The sequence below is a fragment of the Lepidochelys olivacea genome (genome assembly GCF_965140295.1).
Source record: "Lepidochelys olivacea isolate rLepOli2 genome assembly, chromosome: 7".
NCBI classification, from domain to species: domain Eukaryota; kingdom Metazoa; phylum Chordata; order Testudines; family Cheloniidae; genus Lepidochelys; species Lepidochelys olivacea.
This window is the reverse complement of record NC_140417.1, coordinates 125,737,597-125,752,673: the sequence shown is the minus strand read 5'-3', so window position 1 is coordinate 125,752,673 and position 15,077 is coordinate 125,737,597. Positions and strand designations below refer to the sequence as shown.

The following is a 15,077-nucleotide window of genomic DNA, read 5'->3' as shown; positions in this document are numbered from 1 at the left end:
AGAGTCCCCCAGAGGCAGGGAAATCCCTTCAATCGTCTCTCCAATTGGGGGTGGGGATCCCTCAGCACTCCCTCTGCGCATCATAGATCTGGCCCGACAGGACTGGAAACTGCATGTGCTTTGCCTGACTGTTCCTGCACCTGTCACCTCCCTGCTCCCTGATGCCTGTCACCAGGCCATCGTGGGTCACAACTGAGAATACCAAATTCAGGACAAACTGCTGAGAAATAGGGCAGACACACCCCAAAACTGGTGGTTATTCTCCTATGAGATATACCAAACCAGCAACAAAAGTAAACTTCTGGTTCACCACACTGGCTAACAAGAAGTCAGAAAAGCAATTTTCGTAGGCGTTCCAGTCCTTGTATCACCACCCAAAACACTAGACTTAAAGATGAGTGGTTCTTTAAAACCAATTTCATCAAATAAAAGAAAAGGAGGACTTGTGGCACCTTAGAGACTAACCAATTTATTTGAGCATCAGCTTTCATGAGCTACAGCTCACTTCATCGGATGCATAAAGTGGAAAATACAGTGAGGAGATTTATATACACACAGACCATGAAAACATGGGTGTTTATCATACACATTGTAAGGAGAGTGATCACTTAAGATGAGCTATTACCAGCAGGAGAGTGGGGTGGGGGGAGAGAAAACCTTTTGAAGTAATAATCAAGGTGGGCCATTTCCAGCACATTTCCAGGAGTTAACGGGGGGGAGGGAGGAATAAACAAGGGGAAATAGTTTTACTTTGTATAATGACTCAACCACTCCCAGTCTCTATTCAAGCCTAAGTTAATTGTATCCAATTTGCAAAATAATTCCAATTCAGCAGTCTCTCATTGAGTCTGTTTTCGAAGTTTTTTTGTTGAAGAATAGTCACTTTTAGGTCAGAAATCAAGTGACCAGAGTGACCAGTGACCCCCACTGTTCTTGTTAACTCCTGGAAATGTGCTAGAAATGGCCCACCTTGATTATCACTTCAAAAGGTTTACTCTCCCCCCACCCCACTCTCCTGCTGGTAATAGCTCATCTTAAGTGATCACTCTCCTTACAATGTGTATGATAAACACTCATTTTTTCATGGTCTGTGTGTATATAAATCTCCTCACTGTATTTTCCACTTTATGCATCTGAGGAAGTGAGCTGTAGCTCACGAAAGCTTATGCTCAAATAAATTGGTTAGTCTCTAAGGTGCCACAAGTACTCCTTTTCTTTTTGTGAATACAGACTAATATGGCTGCTACTCTGAAACCTATCAAATAAAAGGTTCTTCTGATCCCAAAGGACCAGCCACACACCTAGGTCAATATACAACTCAGATCTTACCCAATAATCTTACCCAATAATCACGCTTTTGCCAATCCTTTAATATCTAAAATCTAAAGGTTTATTTATAAGAAAGAAAGAAAGAAAGTTAAAATTGGTTAAAGGAATCAAATACATACAATAATTGCAAAGTTCTTGGTTCAGGCTTGTAGCAGTGATGGAATAAACTGATGACTTAAGTCAAGTCTCTGATAGCTTCCAAATCATTGGAAGGTCCTCAGTCCCTTGGTTAGATGCTCCTATTAGTATAAGTCCACAGTCCAGAGCCTTGAGCAGGAAAGAGGCAAAATGGAGGTGTTTCCAGCGCCTTTCATAGCTTCTGCCATGCAGAGGGAAATCCAATGTTTCAAACAAAGCCCTCACTGCTGCTGGTGGAAAATTACAGGTAAAAGATGGAGTTTGGGGTCACATGGGCAAGTCATATGTCCATGCCTGATTTCACTTAGTCCCAGTAAAAGTCATTACCTATACCCCAAACAGCATGTTCTTCACAGGAAAGTCCATTCAGGGTAGGTCGATGTCTTCCATTGTGAGTTAAATGTTCCTTGATGATCCACTTAATTTGCATAGTCTCTCTAAGATGTGCAGGCTTGTTGGAGTTTCCCAGAACAAACACATTAGAAATCCAGGTACAGAGCCAATACTCATAACTTCAGATACAAATACGATCCATGCGTGCAAATAGCATAACCACATTCAGCGAATCACAACCTTTCCATGGACACCTCACTAGACAGCTTTTGTACAAGGTTTCCTGCAATTATGTGATGGTGGTAGCAACAAAGATTTCCGTGGTCCGAGTTTAATCAGGTAGCGTCGCAGCCTGTGCCCACTTTCACCCTCTGCCGTGTCAGGCGGGTCGAGACTACAGCGGCCTCTGGCATCCCCAGTGGCTCAGCCGGGCGCTGGGCTCCCCTGCCCGGCTCTGTGGCGGGCTGCTCCTGGCCAACCTCCTGCTTTGGCTGGTTGTTCTCAGGCTCCTGCCAGTGGCCAGGCAGTGATGACCTGCACCCTGCAGCCGAGGGACAGGATGACGGTCTCCTGCTCTTTTTGTTTTATGAACAGGTGGTAAATACCTATGCACCTGGGAAGAAGATCTGGCTTGAAGGTATCGGAGCCACCTCAGCTGGAGGCATGAACAATCTCTCGGATTCGTACGCTGCTGGATTCCTGTGAGTTGGGTGGGGGGTGGGGCGTGGGACCCACACACACTCCTACAGTGCAATGGGGCGGGGGGGAGCTGTCTGCAGCTGGGAGCAGGTTCACAGCTCTGCTGGGAGCGCACATTTCCACGGCTCGTGCTCTGCGCCTGAGCAGTCTCATTACCACAGGCGAGGAGCTCTGGGCTGACAGCAGGGCACACGAGATACGAATCTGTCCCCCTCCTGCCTAACGGATGGAGACAGGAAAGCGGAACAGCCCCACAGGCCCAGGCCGGCCACAGGAATCAAAGCGTGGGACTATTCGGAACAGTCCGATTCCTGGGGCATCTCAGAGCTGGGAGTGAACAAAACCGGCCGGTTCTACCCCTGATTCTGTCTCGAGAGGGAAGGAAAGCGGCTCCATCGCTCACCTGACATGCTTGTCTGGCCACAGAGAGACCCGCACCCCCTCCCCCTGGCATGTCGCTGGGTCCCCAGCTCTTTGCCCTTTTCTTTCAGCTGCAGACATGCTTTCTCACCGGCACTCACTCCTTCATTCATTCACAGGGGTGTGCAATCTCATCTGAAGCAAGAGCCTATAAAGGAGCTCTGTACGGCTCCAGTTTGGAATCCGGTTTCTTTACACCTTAGAAGCCCAAGATGTTCATGGTTCCCAGGGTTTGCTGGCTGGCATGACAGAGCAGCCTGTGGTCTCTTGCTGCATAGTTCCAGTTCCTAGGGTTAGAGCTGACTGCAATAATCGGAGGTTTAGAAGATTATCTTTCTTTCTGGAAAGAGTTGTAAGGTGTGTCTGTAGGTCTGTGTAACAGGGTCCACAACCCGCCCCTCTTCCTGGGGCCCTCTTGCTGCCCCCAATAAGGCTCAGAGAGGCTTCAGGGTTGTGCAACACCCGTGTCTTTATTTACCTGCAGTTATCCCACCACCGGTGTTTCTCTATTTACAAGCTTTACAGGATTATTCAACCTCCTTTACAGGCAGAGTCGGCCGTCAGCTAGGAGGCCTCCAGTTCCCTCCCTGACTGGCTTCTCCCGGGCTGCCCCCCTGCCTTCTGACTCCCTCCCGGCCTTTATAGCCCTTGGCTTGTCAGGCTGGCAGGTGTTGCCAATCCTCAGGCCGGCATCAGGCCTTTTCCATCAGCCCCCATCTGTTTCCCCTGATTGGAGCTGACTGGGCAGAGGCTAATTAGGTGCTTTTGCAACAGCACCCTGCTACAGTCTGGGATGCTTGGGAGGAGGAGGCATATACCAGGGCAGTATGGTGTGTGTGGGGATGTGATGGTTAGGGTTGTGCACGTGGGTTGTAGTGATGTGGCTGGGTGTGAGGATGCAATGTGTGTGTAGGGGTGATAGTGGGAGTGTGTATGGGCTCCGGTGATGGAGTTGTGGACAAGCAGAACTGATGTGTGCAGGGGTGACGTGGTGTGGCAGGACTGGGGAGAGGCACTAGGTATCCAGCTGGTAAAATTGTCTGAGGTCCCTCAGTTCATCTATGTGGAACAATAAAGTGCTCGACATGGCTTCTGTCGTAACGATCCCGTGGAACGGAGACATTAGCACCTTCATATATTGCCTTCTCCTGGAGCTAGTGCCCAGTGCAAACGACTGGAGCGTGGCCCTTGGGACAGAAACATGCCTTTGGGGGTTTCTCAGCCGGCCACTCAGCAAGTGTGCTCCTCCGGCCACCTATTGACACAGCTCTCTTCCTCGTTCCAGGTGGCTGAACACCTTGGGTATGTTGGCCAACCAGGGCATTGAGGTAGTGATGCGACGCTCGTTTTTTGACCATGGACATAATCACCTTGTGGACCAGAACTTTAACCCTTTGCCGGTAGGTGTGTGAGGAGGCTCCTGCTCCATCTCTCTGTCACTGACACACACACACACACTCTTGCACGCACACGCACACACAGTCTCTGTGATTCACCTTCTTGGCCCTTTGAAGTGGGTGGATTTTGTCTTCCCTTTCCTGTTCCCAGTTAGTAAATCAGAGAGAGAAGTTCTTGTCGTCTGTGCCCTTGACCGGTTTCTCAGACGCTTGGCTTCACCGCAAAAACAATCCTGTGTGCAGTCAAGAATCCACTTCTCCTTGTGGCCTGTTTGAACTCCACTTGAAAATGAATTTTTCCAGATCGGTTTCTTTCAGTGCTAATAGGAGACATTAGTTAATGTCAGACGCAACATGTTGAAAGCAGATGGGGCAGCTCTACGTCTGGAGCTGAAACGGTATCCAAAAGAGGAGACTCTGTGGACCCCGGGGGCTGAACTTGGGACAGAGGCTAATGCTGCTGGCTAACCGGGGGTGCCGTGGGCAGGCAGAGGACATGCAGCACATCACTTTGAGGGGCCCTGTGCACTGGAGTGGGCAGAGTGAGGGGACAGCCCAAAGGAGGTACCTGGGTTCAGAAGGAAGGGAAAGTGTGGTGTAGAAACACAGGCTCAAAGTGAAGAGTGACCAGATCTCCAGAGAGCACCGGACCCAGGGAGTTGGGGTTGGAATCAGTGCCTGGTTTTCGATTTATAGAAATGAAGGCAAAAGATGTTCACAGAGCAGAGCAGTTCCCATTGATTCAGTGCAAAACCTTTCATTTGTAGCTCTTCAGAAAGACTCAGGCAGCTGTGCGCAGAGCTCCAAGCGCGCAGAGCTCTAATAAAGAAACCGTATGTAAAACTGCTTTAAAGGGGCAGGTTTCCTTTTCATCTTTTCTCAGTCTAATAAATTCTGCACCTTGTAAGTGGAGAACTTGGCACCGCAGAGAGGTGTTCTGTATCTCCACGGAAAGGAATTTACAAGGCTGGTCCAGGGTACCAATCTGACAGCCCTGCCAGCAGGCCCTTGGAATGTGGAGTGGAGCTCTGGGAATCATAAGGGCAGCCACTTCAGAGAGCTCAGCATTTGATAACAAAATCCTGCCAGTAAAAAGCGGTGGGTTTTATACTGTGCTGAGATCTCAGGGAGAGTCAGCGAGGGGTCAGAGCCTCCATGAAGTGGGTTTTACAGTTTTCTCCCAGCTAATCAGCTGTTGAGTTGTACACCTCTGTTCTCGCATCATCAGGCATCAGGGGAAGACATTGGAGGTCTATGTTTTAGATTATTTCTCCCAAATTCATTCTGTGGGTAGTAGCAAAGAGTGACTCGCTAAAGCAGAGGGGAATACAATCTCATGTTGTCCATGCATCCTCAGCTCCCCATTGAACTTCATAATGGGCTCCGGGCTCCAGGAGGCCCCACCAACATGTCCTAATGTGACCCAGACTGATCCCTCTTTCCTGGCCACAGGGGAGTGAGTCTCCCTGTTCATTCATCCTTCAATCCTGTTTGAACTAAAACTGGCTCCTGGGGCAAATGGTTGATGGTTTTCCTCCAAAGACCCAAGTCCCCTGGCCAAGCCTCAGCACCTCCATCCCCAGGTGACTCTGGGGCCTTTCCAAACTCCTGTTGAGAAGTTTCTTCTACAGCCCAGAGCTTGACTTACTCTAAGGTCTAGGTAGCAGTGTATATGTGCCCACTTGCCAGCTGGCTCAGCTGGAGCAGGGAGTAAGTGCCTTGAGGAGCCCTCTGCAGAGGTTAAGATGGTGTGAGATTATGAGCTCCAAGGGCAGGAGTTACAGGAGCAAACCCTTGGCTGTTAAAGGCAGCACAGGGCTTTAACATGGACTTCATTGCCATTTTAAAGATAATTCCTGTCATAAAGTAAGAGAGCTGCCATCCCCCCTGGAGTAATTGTTTATTCCCTCTCCCACATGCTTCAGAATTAATTCATTTCCCATGCTCCTATATCACCTTCCTGGATAGATTCTAACGTGTGCTTTGTAAAATAATTTATTTTCACCCCTGTGGTTTAAAAGCGTTCAGGGCAGGTGAAAATTGTTAAAGAGTTTAAAAGCTGCAGAAATGAAAAAACCCAACAAGACCAGACTGTGACATGGCTGTAGGTGTAGCGGGTGCTATTTTCCCGTGGGAGCGATCCGCGAGATGAAAGCAGCTGACTGTACCTGTGCCGGGTAGCTGTGACGTGAAATATAATCCCCTCGTTAGCTGCAGTGACAAAGACTTTTCCACATGTAGCCTTTGTGTGCGTCAGCTGGCTGCTGAGAGAAGTGCAACATCAACTGCATGATCAATCACTGTGAATGGACCTGGCTGCTCGTCAGCTGGCAGAGAACTTGGGCTGGGCTCTCTGTAGGAGCGCGTTTCTTCTTTTCTTTCCATGCCACTGCCGATCCAGCCTTGTCAGATAAGAGTGCTGGTGCATCAGGCTTTCCAGCCCCTCGGATGCTGGGCTGAACTGATCCTTTTACAACAGAGCTCCTTTGCCCCTCCTAGGTGCTGTTCTCGAGTAGCTGGGCTTCCCTTTGAGATCCAGGGATAAGATAGTGATGGGAACAGTCTGACCTTTCACCTGTCATTCTGCAAAGTATCAAATACAGATTGTTTGCTCTGGTGCATGCTAAATATTATTAGTGTAATTGACACAAGGGAACTGATCACTTAAAATCCCTGAATCAGGACACTCAGAAGCGAATGTTCTCACACACAGCTCCGCCGCACTGCGCATTCTGCTTGTCACATCGTGTTACATTTATTAGCATAAACAGGCATTTCAAACATGGCACAGGAAACCTCTCTGGGGGTCTGAGCACCTCTGGGTTGAAAATAACAACACTGGCCTGCTTGGCATAGCTGTGGGAATCTTAACTTCTGACTTTCCTGACTGGTTTGCTTTTATTTAAAGTCTCCTCCATGCCGCTGTGTTACTGTAATGTTCTCAGAAAAGACAAAGGAAAAGTGAGTGTACAGTTCCCCTGTCTGCACGATGATTTTTGCCAGCATGGGGACTGTGCAGTTAAATCAGCAAGGAAAATCTCTCATGTGGGTATGGGCCTGCTAAAGAAACCCACTCCTTCCCTGGCCATGCTTGCTGTGGTATATCAATAAAGTGTGTGTGGGAAATGCTCCTCTCCCGCACCATCAGCATTTCTCCAACGGGGAGAGGTCCTGGTGTTTGCTCAGGACTAGCTGCTCACCCAGCACAAAGTTCTCCATTCACCAGATGCCAGTGGCTGGACAGAGCCTTCTGGTTTTTCAGAAAATCACCTTTGGGGTGCAGTCAGGCCTGAGAATCTCCCAGCCTGAGGGGTTTCCTGAGAACGTGAGAAGCCACCAAGAGCAGAGGTTTGACCTGATCACCCACCTTGATTACAGCAGCGTGACCTGCAGCCCTCCAATGTTCTTGGAGAGAGACCGTTCTGCCCCGGGGATGCTGCTTCCCTGTCTTGCTGGGGAAGGTTGTCTGATGCTGGGCTGTCATGCAGATGAGACCGTCGTGTCTCAGGTTCTGACTCAGGAAAGCACTTCAGACCGTGCTCCAAGGTACACCTGTGAGTAGTCCCACAAGTTAAGTACACTCTGAAATGCTTTGCTGGCTGGGGGCTCCAGGGCTCCGTTTCTGGGAGTGGCTTCTGTTGGTGAAGCAGTGCTCGTAGGTTGGTTACGCAGAGACCACACAGGAGTCTCAAAGGGCCTCCGTTACTGATGTGGGAAAGCAGCTTTTGGCCACTGTCAAGGCTGCTGGAACTGCTGCCAGGGCCCTGGGTCAGCCCTGCCCCCTGGAGAAACCAGTGGGGTGAGGGTGACTTTGTCCACCCCCATCACAACGCAGCACATCGGACCTGGAGGGCCGCGCTGAGCTTTCTGTGCTGTTCTGTAGTGGGGACGTCGGTGGCTGTCGCTCTCCGCTAAGGAAATCTGTTTGTCTCACACGCCTCGCAAATGACACGTCCGTTTGCCACACGCAAGTGGTGGGGTTCAGTCTCAGCAAGGGATTGCGGGTGGGGGTTCTCTGGCCTGTTGTCACGGAGTCCCTGGGCGATGCTCTGGAACTGCTCCCCATGAAGCCAGTCAGGACTCTGGGGCAGTCGCCTTTCTGTGAGCAGCCTGTCTTCAGGACACACAGCTCACACAGCTTCCACCTTCCTGGGTCTGACCTCCGAGCATTCAGCATCCTCTGCCCCTCCGTGCGCTTCCCCCAGCCAGTCCGCTCAGGCGGGGCTCTTGAGGAAGCCAGAGGGTCCTGCACCCCAACTTCGCAGTCAGACGTGACTCTCAGCCAGCCAGTAAAACAGAAGGTTTATTAGACGACAGGAACATGGTCTAACACAGAGCTTGTAGGTGCAGAGAACAGGACCCCTCAGCTGGGTCCATTTTGGGGCCAGTGAGCCAGACAACCCCGTCTACCCTTCATTCCACGTCCCCAGCCAGCCCCAAACTGACACTCCCTCCAGCCCCTCCTCCTCTGGGCTTTGTTCCTTTCCCGGGCCAGGTGGTCACCTGATTCCTTTGTTCTCCAACCCTTCAGCTCTCACCTTGCAGAGGGGAAGGGACCAGGCCATCAGTTGCCAGGAAACAGGGTGTTGGCCATTCTCTGTGTCCAGACCCCTGCACACACCTGCCCTCTAGGGCTCTGCAATGATCATACACCCTTACCCCACCACCTAGATACTTAAGAACTGCATAGGGGAAACTGAGGCACCCCCACAATATTCGTAGGAAACATTAAGAACAGGTCCACTTCGTCACACCTGTGTAATCCAGGAGGTCAGGCCAGATGATGTAATGGCCCTGTACTCCTGTGCGACCCTGGGTGGGTGCTGTGCGTGACATGGGAGGGTTTTCCTGCTCGGGAAACGGCTCTACGTAACATGGGGGATGCGACAGGAACATCAGACGTCTGGGTAGAAACCAGTGGAGCCAGAGCAGCCCAGAGCCCAGGAGAAGCTGGTGCTTAAACTTGCATTTACATCTCCGGTTAGTTGTGGAGCTTTCTCCTGCCAGACCCAGCCTGGAGGTGGGGAGACGTCTGGTTCTGTTCAGGTAGAACGATGCTGGATTTCCCTTAATCCAGCTGGGTAACGGGCCATGGGATAGGCGGAGGGAGGAGAGTTTAGGGAGATCAGAGGGTGACGGGGTGGCAGAACCTGCTCTCCTGGCTGTGGGGAAGAAGTTGGGGTGGGTCTTCAAACGGCGCTGCATGTTCCCGCTCGCTGGTTACGGCCTTCCCGGCGGTGCCTGATGGTAGAGCCCTCCCCAAGCCGTGTCCATTAGCGCTCATATGCGTCCCCTCCAGGTCAGGTGGGGCCTCCTGATTCAGTGCTCTGTCAAGGGAGCACCGACCGCCTGCAGCAGCCCCCTCTGCTCTGACACCGCACTTTAAGCCTGGCCTTGGGGCATGAGGGGCTGGAGAGCAGGCCTGCCCCACGCTCCGCCCATAGCAGTGACGCCTGTTCCACGGGGCTGGGCCTTGCTGCCCGTCCTGGGCATTGTGACTTGGCACACGGGGTTGCAGCGCCACCCAGGTTGCCCCTCCATCATGACAGAGATGGGGGCCCTGTGCAAGTGCACACTGGTTAATCCTGATTCCTGGGGGTGCTTTGTACCCCTGGACCCCCAGTAAAGCCTGCACCGGCCCCCTCCTACTCCTTCCCTCAGCATCCTCAAACATTCGGAGGGACAGGCTGTGGAAGGGGGTGCTGTGCCCCTACCTCCTCAGTTCCTTCCCGCTGTTCGGCCAGACAGAAATGAGCCATTCCCGTCCACTCGGATCCAGAGGTTTTCTCCATGGATAGTCTCTGATCAGTTGTTCTTCTTCTATCAGTTTAGTATAAGGTAGTTTGACGCATGAAGAGGTGTGCTTCATGCCCAGCGTCTTCCCAGTGTCGGGTGACCACGTTAGGTGCCCGAAATGCTTGCGGGAAGGACACTCTCCTCCTGGGTGATTTATTTGCTGGACTTGTATGCAAGGAGCATGCAAGGAGCGGCAGAACAGACTGCAGGTGCTTCTCCTTAAGGAAGCTCTTGCTGTTAAGCTGTCTGATGGCAGAAGGTCATCAGAGCCGAAGTCTTAAAGCCCATTTCAGCTCCAGGAGCTTTCTCCAGTAAGGCTGAACTGTCTACAGATTCCAAGGTGTCAGGATCTTCCTTGGATCCAGCTCTGGATCTTTCTGTCAAAGCCATCAAGGCTCCCAAGGCACCATTGTGAAAAAAGACAGACTGCCTGCTAAAGACCCTAGAGCCATGTTGTCTGCTCCAGATGCATGGGTTGCCAGGCAGAAGGCAAGGAAGAAGACAACCTCTGTTAGTGGTGTCAGAGTCCGTGCATCAGACTTATTGGTCTGCCAATTCTGACATGGTCTCTACGGTTCTGTCTCTGAAACCTAAGTCAGTTCTGGTTTCAACTTGGAAGACCAGAGGTGCAGAGCTTAGTCTTTCACCAGATTTGGTGCTCTCCAGCTGTGTTCCCTGTAAGCTGCGTGCTTGGGCGGCCGCGCAGGAGAGGGTCAAATGCCGCCCAGCTGATAGCAGAGCGTGCCCAGCCGGCAGCCCTTCCCTCCCCGCACTGCTTTGCAGCCACCTTGCTCCTGCAGCTGCTCCTGGGACCCTCCTGCTGGCTGTGCAGCGCGGGGGGGGGGGGGATGCTGATGTCAGGGTGTCCCCTTCCCCCAGCCCCTGCACCCCATCTCCACCAAGCAGGGGAGAGGGGACTGGGCTCATTAGGATTCAGCAGCTCTGAGATCTGAACAAGCCTTCAAGTGAGTGAGTGCCTTAAAGAGACAGTGCACAGTCTCTCAGAGACTTCCCCAGCAGCCAGCACACACAATTTCTGTCTCTCACACACCCACACATTCTGTCTCTCCCCGTCCCCCCTGCTCATGTACCCCATCTCCGCAGAGCGAGGGACAGGGGACATGGTTCAGGAGGAGGAGAGCTTTCAGTGAGTGCCTCAAAGACACAGGGGACAGGCATCTCTCAGAAACTTCCCCAGCAGCCAGCGCGTACACAGTTTGTGTGTCACACACGCACACACATGCACACACACACACACACACAGAGTCTCTGTGTGTCACACACACACTGTCTGTGTCACACACCTCCCAACACTGTTGTTGTTGTTACTTCTTGGTACTTCCTGCAATGCGCATATATTCTCTGTATTTTGTTCTTTCAAAGTGTGTTGTTTTAGTTTTTTGACTGGTCTATGCATTTCATAGTTTTTATTTCTCTCTTACGCTTAAATGTACTTCTTTGAGTAGTGAGTTCTAAAATGCCTAACCTGTCCTGGCTGGAGTAATTATCCCTATGGTAACTTTTTTAAAATATATATTATATCTAGGCTTTTTGTTTCTGCTAGTGGCGCAGATCCACACATACCTCGGTGCACATAACAAAATTTATTCTGTACATGGGTGGAAAAAATTGGAGGAAACATTGCTCTCCAGGTTTGTGGGGCCAGCTCCTCGCTCCACTCCTGGCAGCGTGTGCATCATCCCGCCTCTGAGCATGCCTCGCGTTCCGGTGAGAGGCAGCTGGCAGAGGAAGGGAGCCGCCTTCGGTTCTGCATTCGGCTGCCTCCTCACCTGAAAGGAGGAGAAGAGCAGAAGAGATTTTGTCTTTCTCCAGATCCATTCATGCCTCTTCTAGGGCCCTCACAGGGACTCAGGCCAATCACTGTCACCTTCTATTGCTTGTTACCCTCTGGTTCCATTGCTGTCTCTGGCAAGATCCACGTGGATCCAAGGTTGGAGCCTCAGTTTCAGAGGGTAGAGGAAGAATTAAGAGACTTATTCATCCTGGTTTATGGCTCCTCAGCCTGGGTTTCCTCACTCCAGTATTTGTTTTTCCTCTTATGAGCATGTTCCCAGGTCCCAGCTACTGGAGCGACTGGCCGTCCTGGGCTCCAGGGCCTCCCTGGGTTCCACCGCAGCAATTCTTAACCTGTATCCGCATGGCTGGAGAGTTGATGTTTTATCAAATAAAGATCCAGAGGCAGAACCATCCTCAGATCCCATTCCACCTGACTGGGCCGTCTGCAGCGCGCACAGCTGTGCAATGAGACGCTGTCTGGAAGGCAGGGTGAGGAGCCAGCTCCTCTTTCTGAACAGGGTCCGATGGATTCCGATTTCTCACTTGATGAGCACATAATGTTGCTTCTGCTTGGTCTCCTCCAGCACATGGGTTGAGGTTTCATCGCCTGGTGGATCACATGGCATCTGCATCGAACCTACCTTTGGTGGCTGAGGAGGAACCTCTCACCTGGTATTTCAGATTCTTGGAGCTGCCTCCAGGAATCAGACTGCATTGCCGATACAGGGTGTCTGCTGCAGCCTGCTAGGCCTGTTTGGGCAACCCCTGCTTCCTGCCAGGGAAGATAAATTGTCTCCGATACCTCAGTAGGGGATTTCCTCCTTTCCTACTCTCCCTGCGCCTAATTCACTGGTGGCGGCTGCTGCCAGTAATAGACTTAGGTCCAGTCTGGCCCATTCAACAGCTGCTGACAGAGGGGAAAGATTGGTGCCCTTGGAAGAAAGTTTTTTTCTTCCTCTTCTCTTGGTATTAGGGTAAATAATTACCAGCTCCATTTATGGGAAGAGACAATTGTGTTTGTCCAGGATTTGCCAGAAGATGGGCTGGTTTTCTGGAGGGACAGAGCATGGTGAAACAGGCTCTCAGGGCTTCAGCGGATGCTTCGGACTCTTCCAACTGGCTGCCGCAGTTACCTTCGGACAACACGTCTGGCTGCGTTCATCTGCACTGATTGTGGAAACCAGAACTGAAACAGAAGATCTTCCTTTTGAGGGTGGTGGTCTCTTCAGCAACAAGACTGATGAACTGATAGAAAAACTGAAGGAAACTCAGTCCACTGTGTGATCACCGGGTCTATATCCCCATAGGTGCTAGAACTAGGGGTGCTGTCGGGGGCTGCCGCACCCCCTGGCTTGAAGTGGTTTCCATTATATCCAGGGTTTACAGTTTGGTTCAGTGGCTCTCAGCCCCCGCACTGTAAAAATTGTTCCAGCGCCCCTGTATACCCCTGTGTCAGAGGGAGACCACGTATCCCTTCTTATGCGTGTAAGCTGGGTCTGTGGGAGCTGTCCCCTACATCTAGTGATGAACTGGGGGAAAGGACTCCAGGAGCAGGCTGTATTTGCATAGACAGCCTACTCTGCGCAGGTAACCAGCAGACAGACCTGCCTGCCCAAGTGATCCATTTGGTTGCTTGGGGTTCAAATTCACTGTACTACTGAGTGCGGGGTAATGAGATGTGGGCGTTACCGGAGGAGTAGAAGGCAAGCAGACCTGTACTTGGCCTGCCCTGATGAGGGGGCCAGGGTAGTGATACCAAATCCAAGGCCATGGGAACAGCTGTTCACCCCCGGTGGTGCGGATGTTTTAATGAGTCCAAGTGACCGTTTGACCCCCCCGTCCAGAGTTCAGAGGCGGACCTGACTCGACTCAGCTGAGAATCCTGGTTCTGTCTCAGCACGAAAGCTGAAATCACTGATAAGCTGGTCTAAGGGCTGAGCCTCAGACCGGGGACAGAGACCGCGCTGCGGTGAAGAGATGGGGCAGCCGCCAAGAGGTTCCCCACTCCCCGTCTCTAGGAGCTGGGCTACGAGGTGGAACCTCGGAACGCAGCCTCGCAGCCCGTGGCAACAGCAACGGAGGCAGCCAAGTGAGGGCAGCAGAGACAGTGACAAGCAGGGAGCAGAGTCAAAGGTGTCACTCACTCCCCAGCTCCCGCAGGGTGGGAGGTGAACCCACCTGAACGCCCCCCTAGGCTCTGTGATGTTGGTGACCTCGGCCAACAAACCGCGAGTTGCTGCAGCAGAGGGAAAGGGAGTTGCATCTTAAAGAGACATTCATCTCTTGGACTTCCATACCACCAGGTGGGAAACTGAGGCAGAGGACGCTGCCCAAGGTCCTGTGGGACAGGTGTTTTACTTATTGCTTATGTACTATCAAGTCATTGTTGCAGTGTTTTCCCAAACCAATGGTGGGTTTTCTTCTCTTAATAAAAGTTAAGAGGATTTCTGTGCTTGTGCATGGGGAATTATGGCTTCGAGAGGTGCCCAGGGTGGTGTTTCGTTTCCCCAGATTTCTGGGCGTGGAGGGCTTGAGCCAGTTGTTTTTTAATGTTAAGGGAAACCCCTAGATACAGAACCCAGCCCTTGTTGCTGTGGACACCAACTGGCAGAATGGTTACACTGATATCACAGAATGGTTACACTGATACCCTCAATTGTCTCTTTATTTTTCCTTAAATCAGAAACAGCAACAACAGCATAGCAAGCTTATTCTTTGTCCTAGACCCAGGACAAAAAGAGGTCTTTCAAGTACAGACCTTGGCTAAAACAACCTGCTCCCTCCTCTTTGCCTTCCTTGATCACCGGGCCACTGCTCTGATGGGAGTATCGAGAACCGCAGACCAATCAGCAAGGATCCCTGACTAGCCCATTTCATCAACAGTTGGAAGCTTCTTATGGCAAACAAGTTGGTTCATGAAATTATAGAGAGGGCTATGTTGTGCAGCTGAAAAATGACCCACTTCCAACCCCTGACCCTTCTCTCTGCAGGGAACATTATCACCAGGCTGCTCTTCTAACAGAGGTTCAAAACTTGCTCCGGGAGTTGCTGTTGAAGAGACCCAAACATCTTTGAGGCCAATTGTTTCATTCAAGGAACTTCCTGGTACAGAAGAAAGATGAGGGATTCTGTCTGATTTTAGATCTAATACGATTGGACACGTCCACT

General features: G+C 51.4%; 1 protein-coding gene across 2 annotated transcripts in view; it reads left to right on the top strand.

The window, feature by feature from the left end:
• HPSE2 (heparanase 2 (inactive)) overlaps positions 1 to 15,077 on the top strand; it is a 272,659-nt gene that overhangs the window by 237,164 nt on the left and 20,418 nt on the right. For both annotated transcript variants that reach the window (XM_084633307.1, XM_084633306.1), the window contains 2 exons: positions 2,395 to 2,501; positions 4,205 to 4,319. In XM_084633307.1, coding sequence (XP_084489433.1) covers positions 2,395 to 2,501; positions 4,205 to 4,319 — 222 coding nt within the window. The remainder of the gene's footprint in view (positions 1 to 2,394; positions 2,502 to 4,204; positions 4,320 to 15,077) is intronic.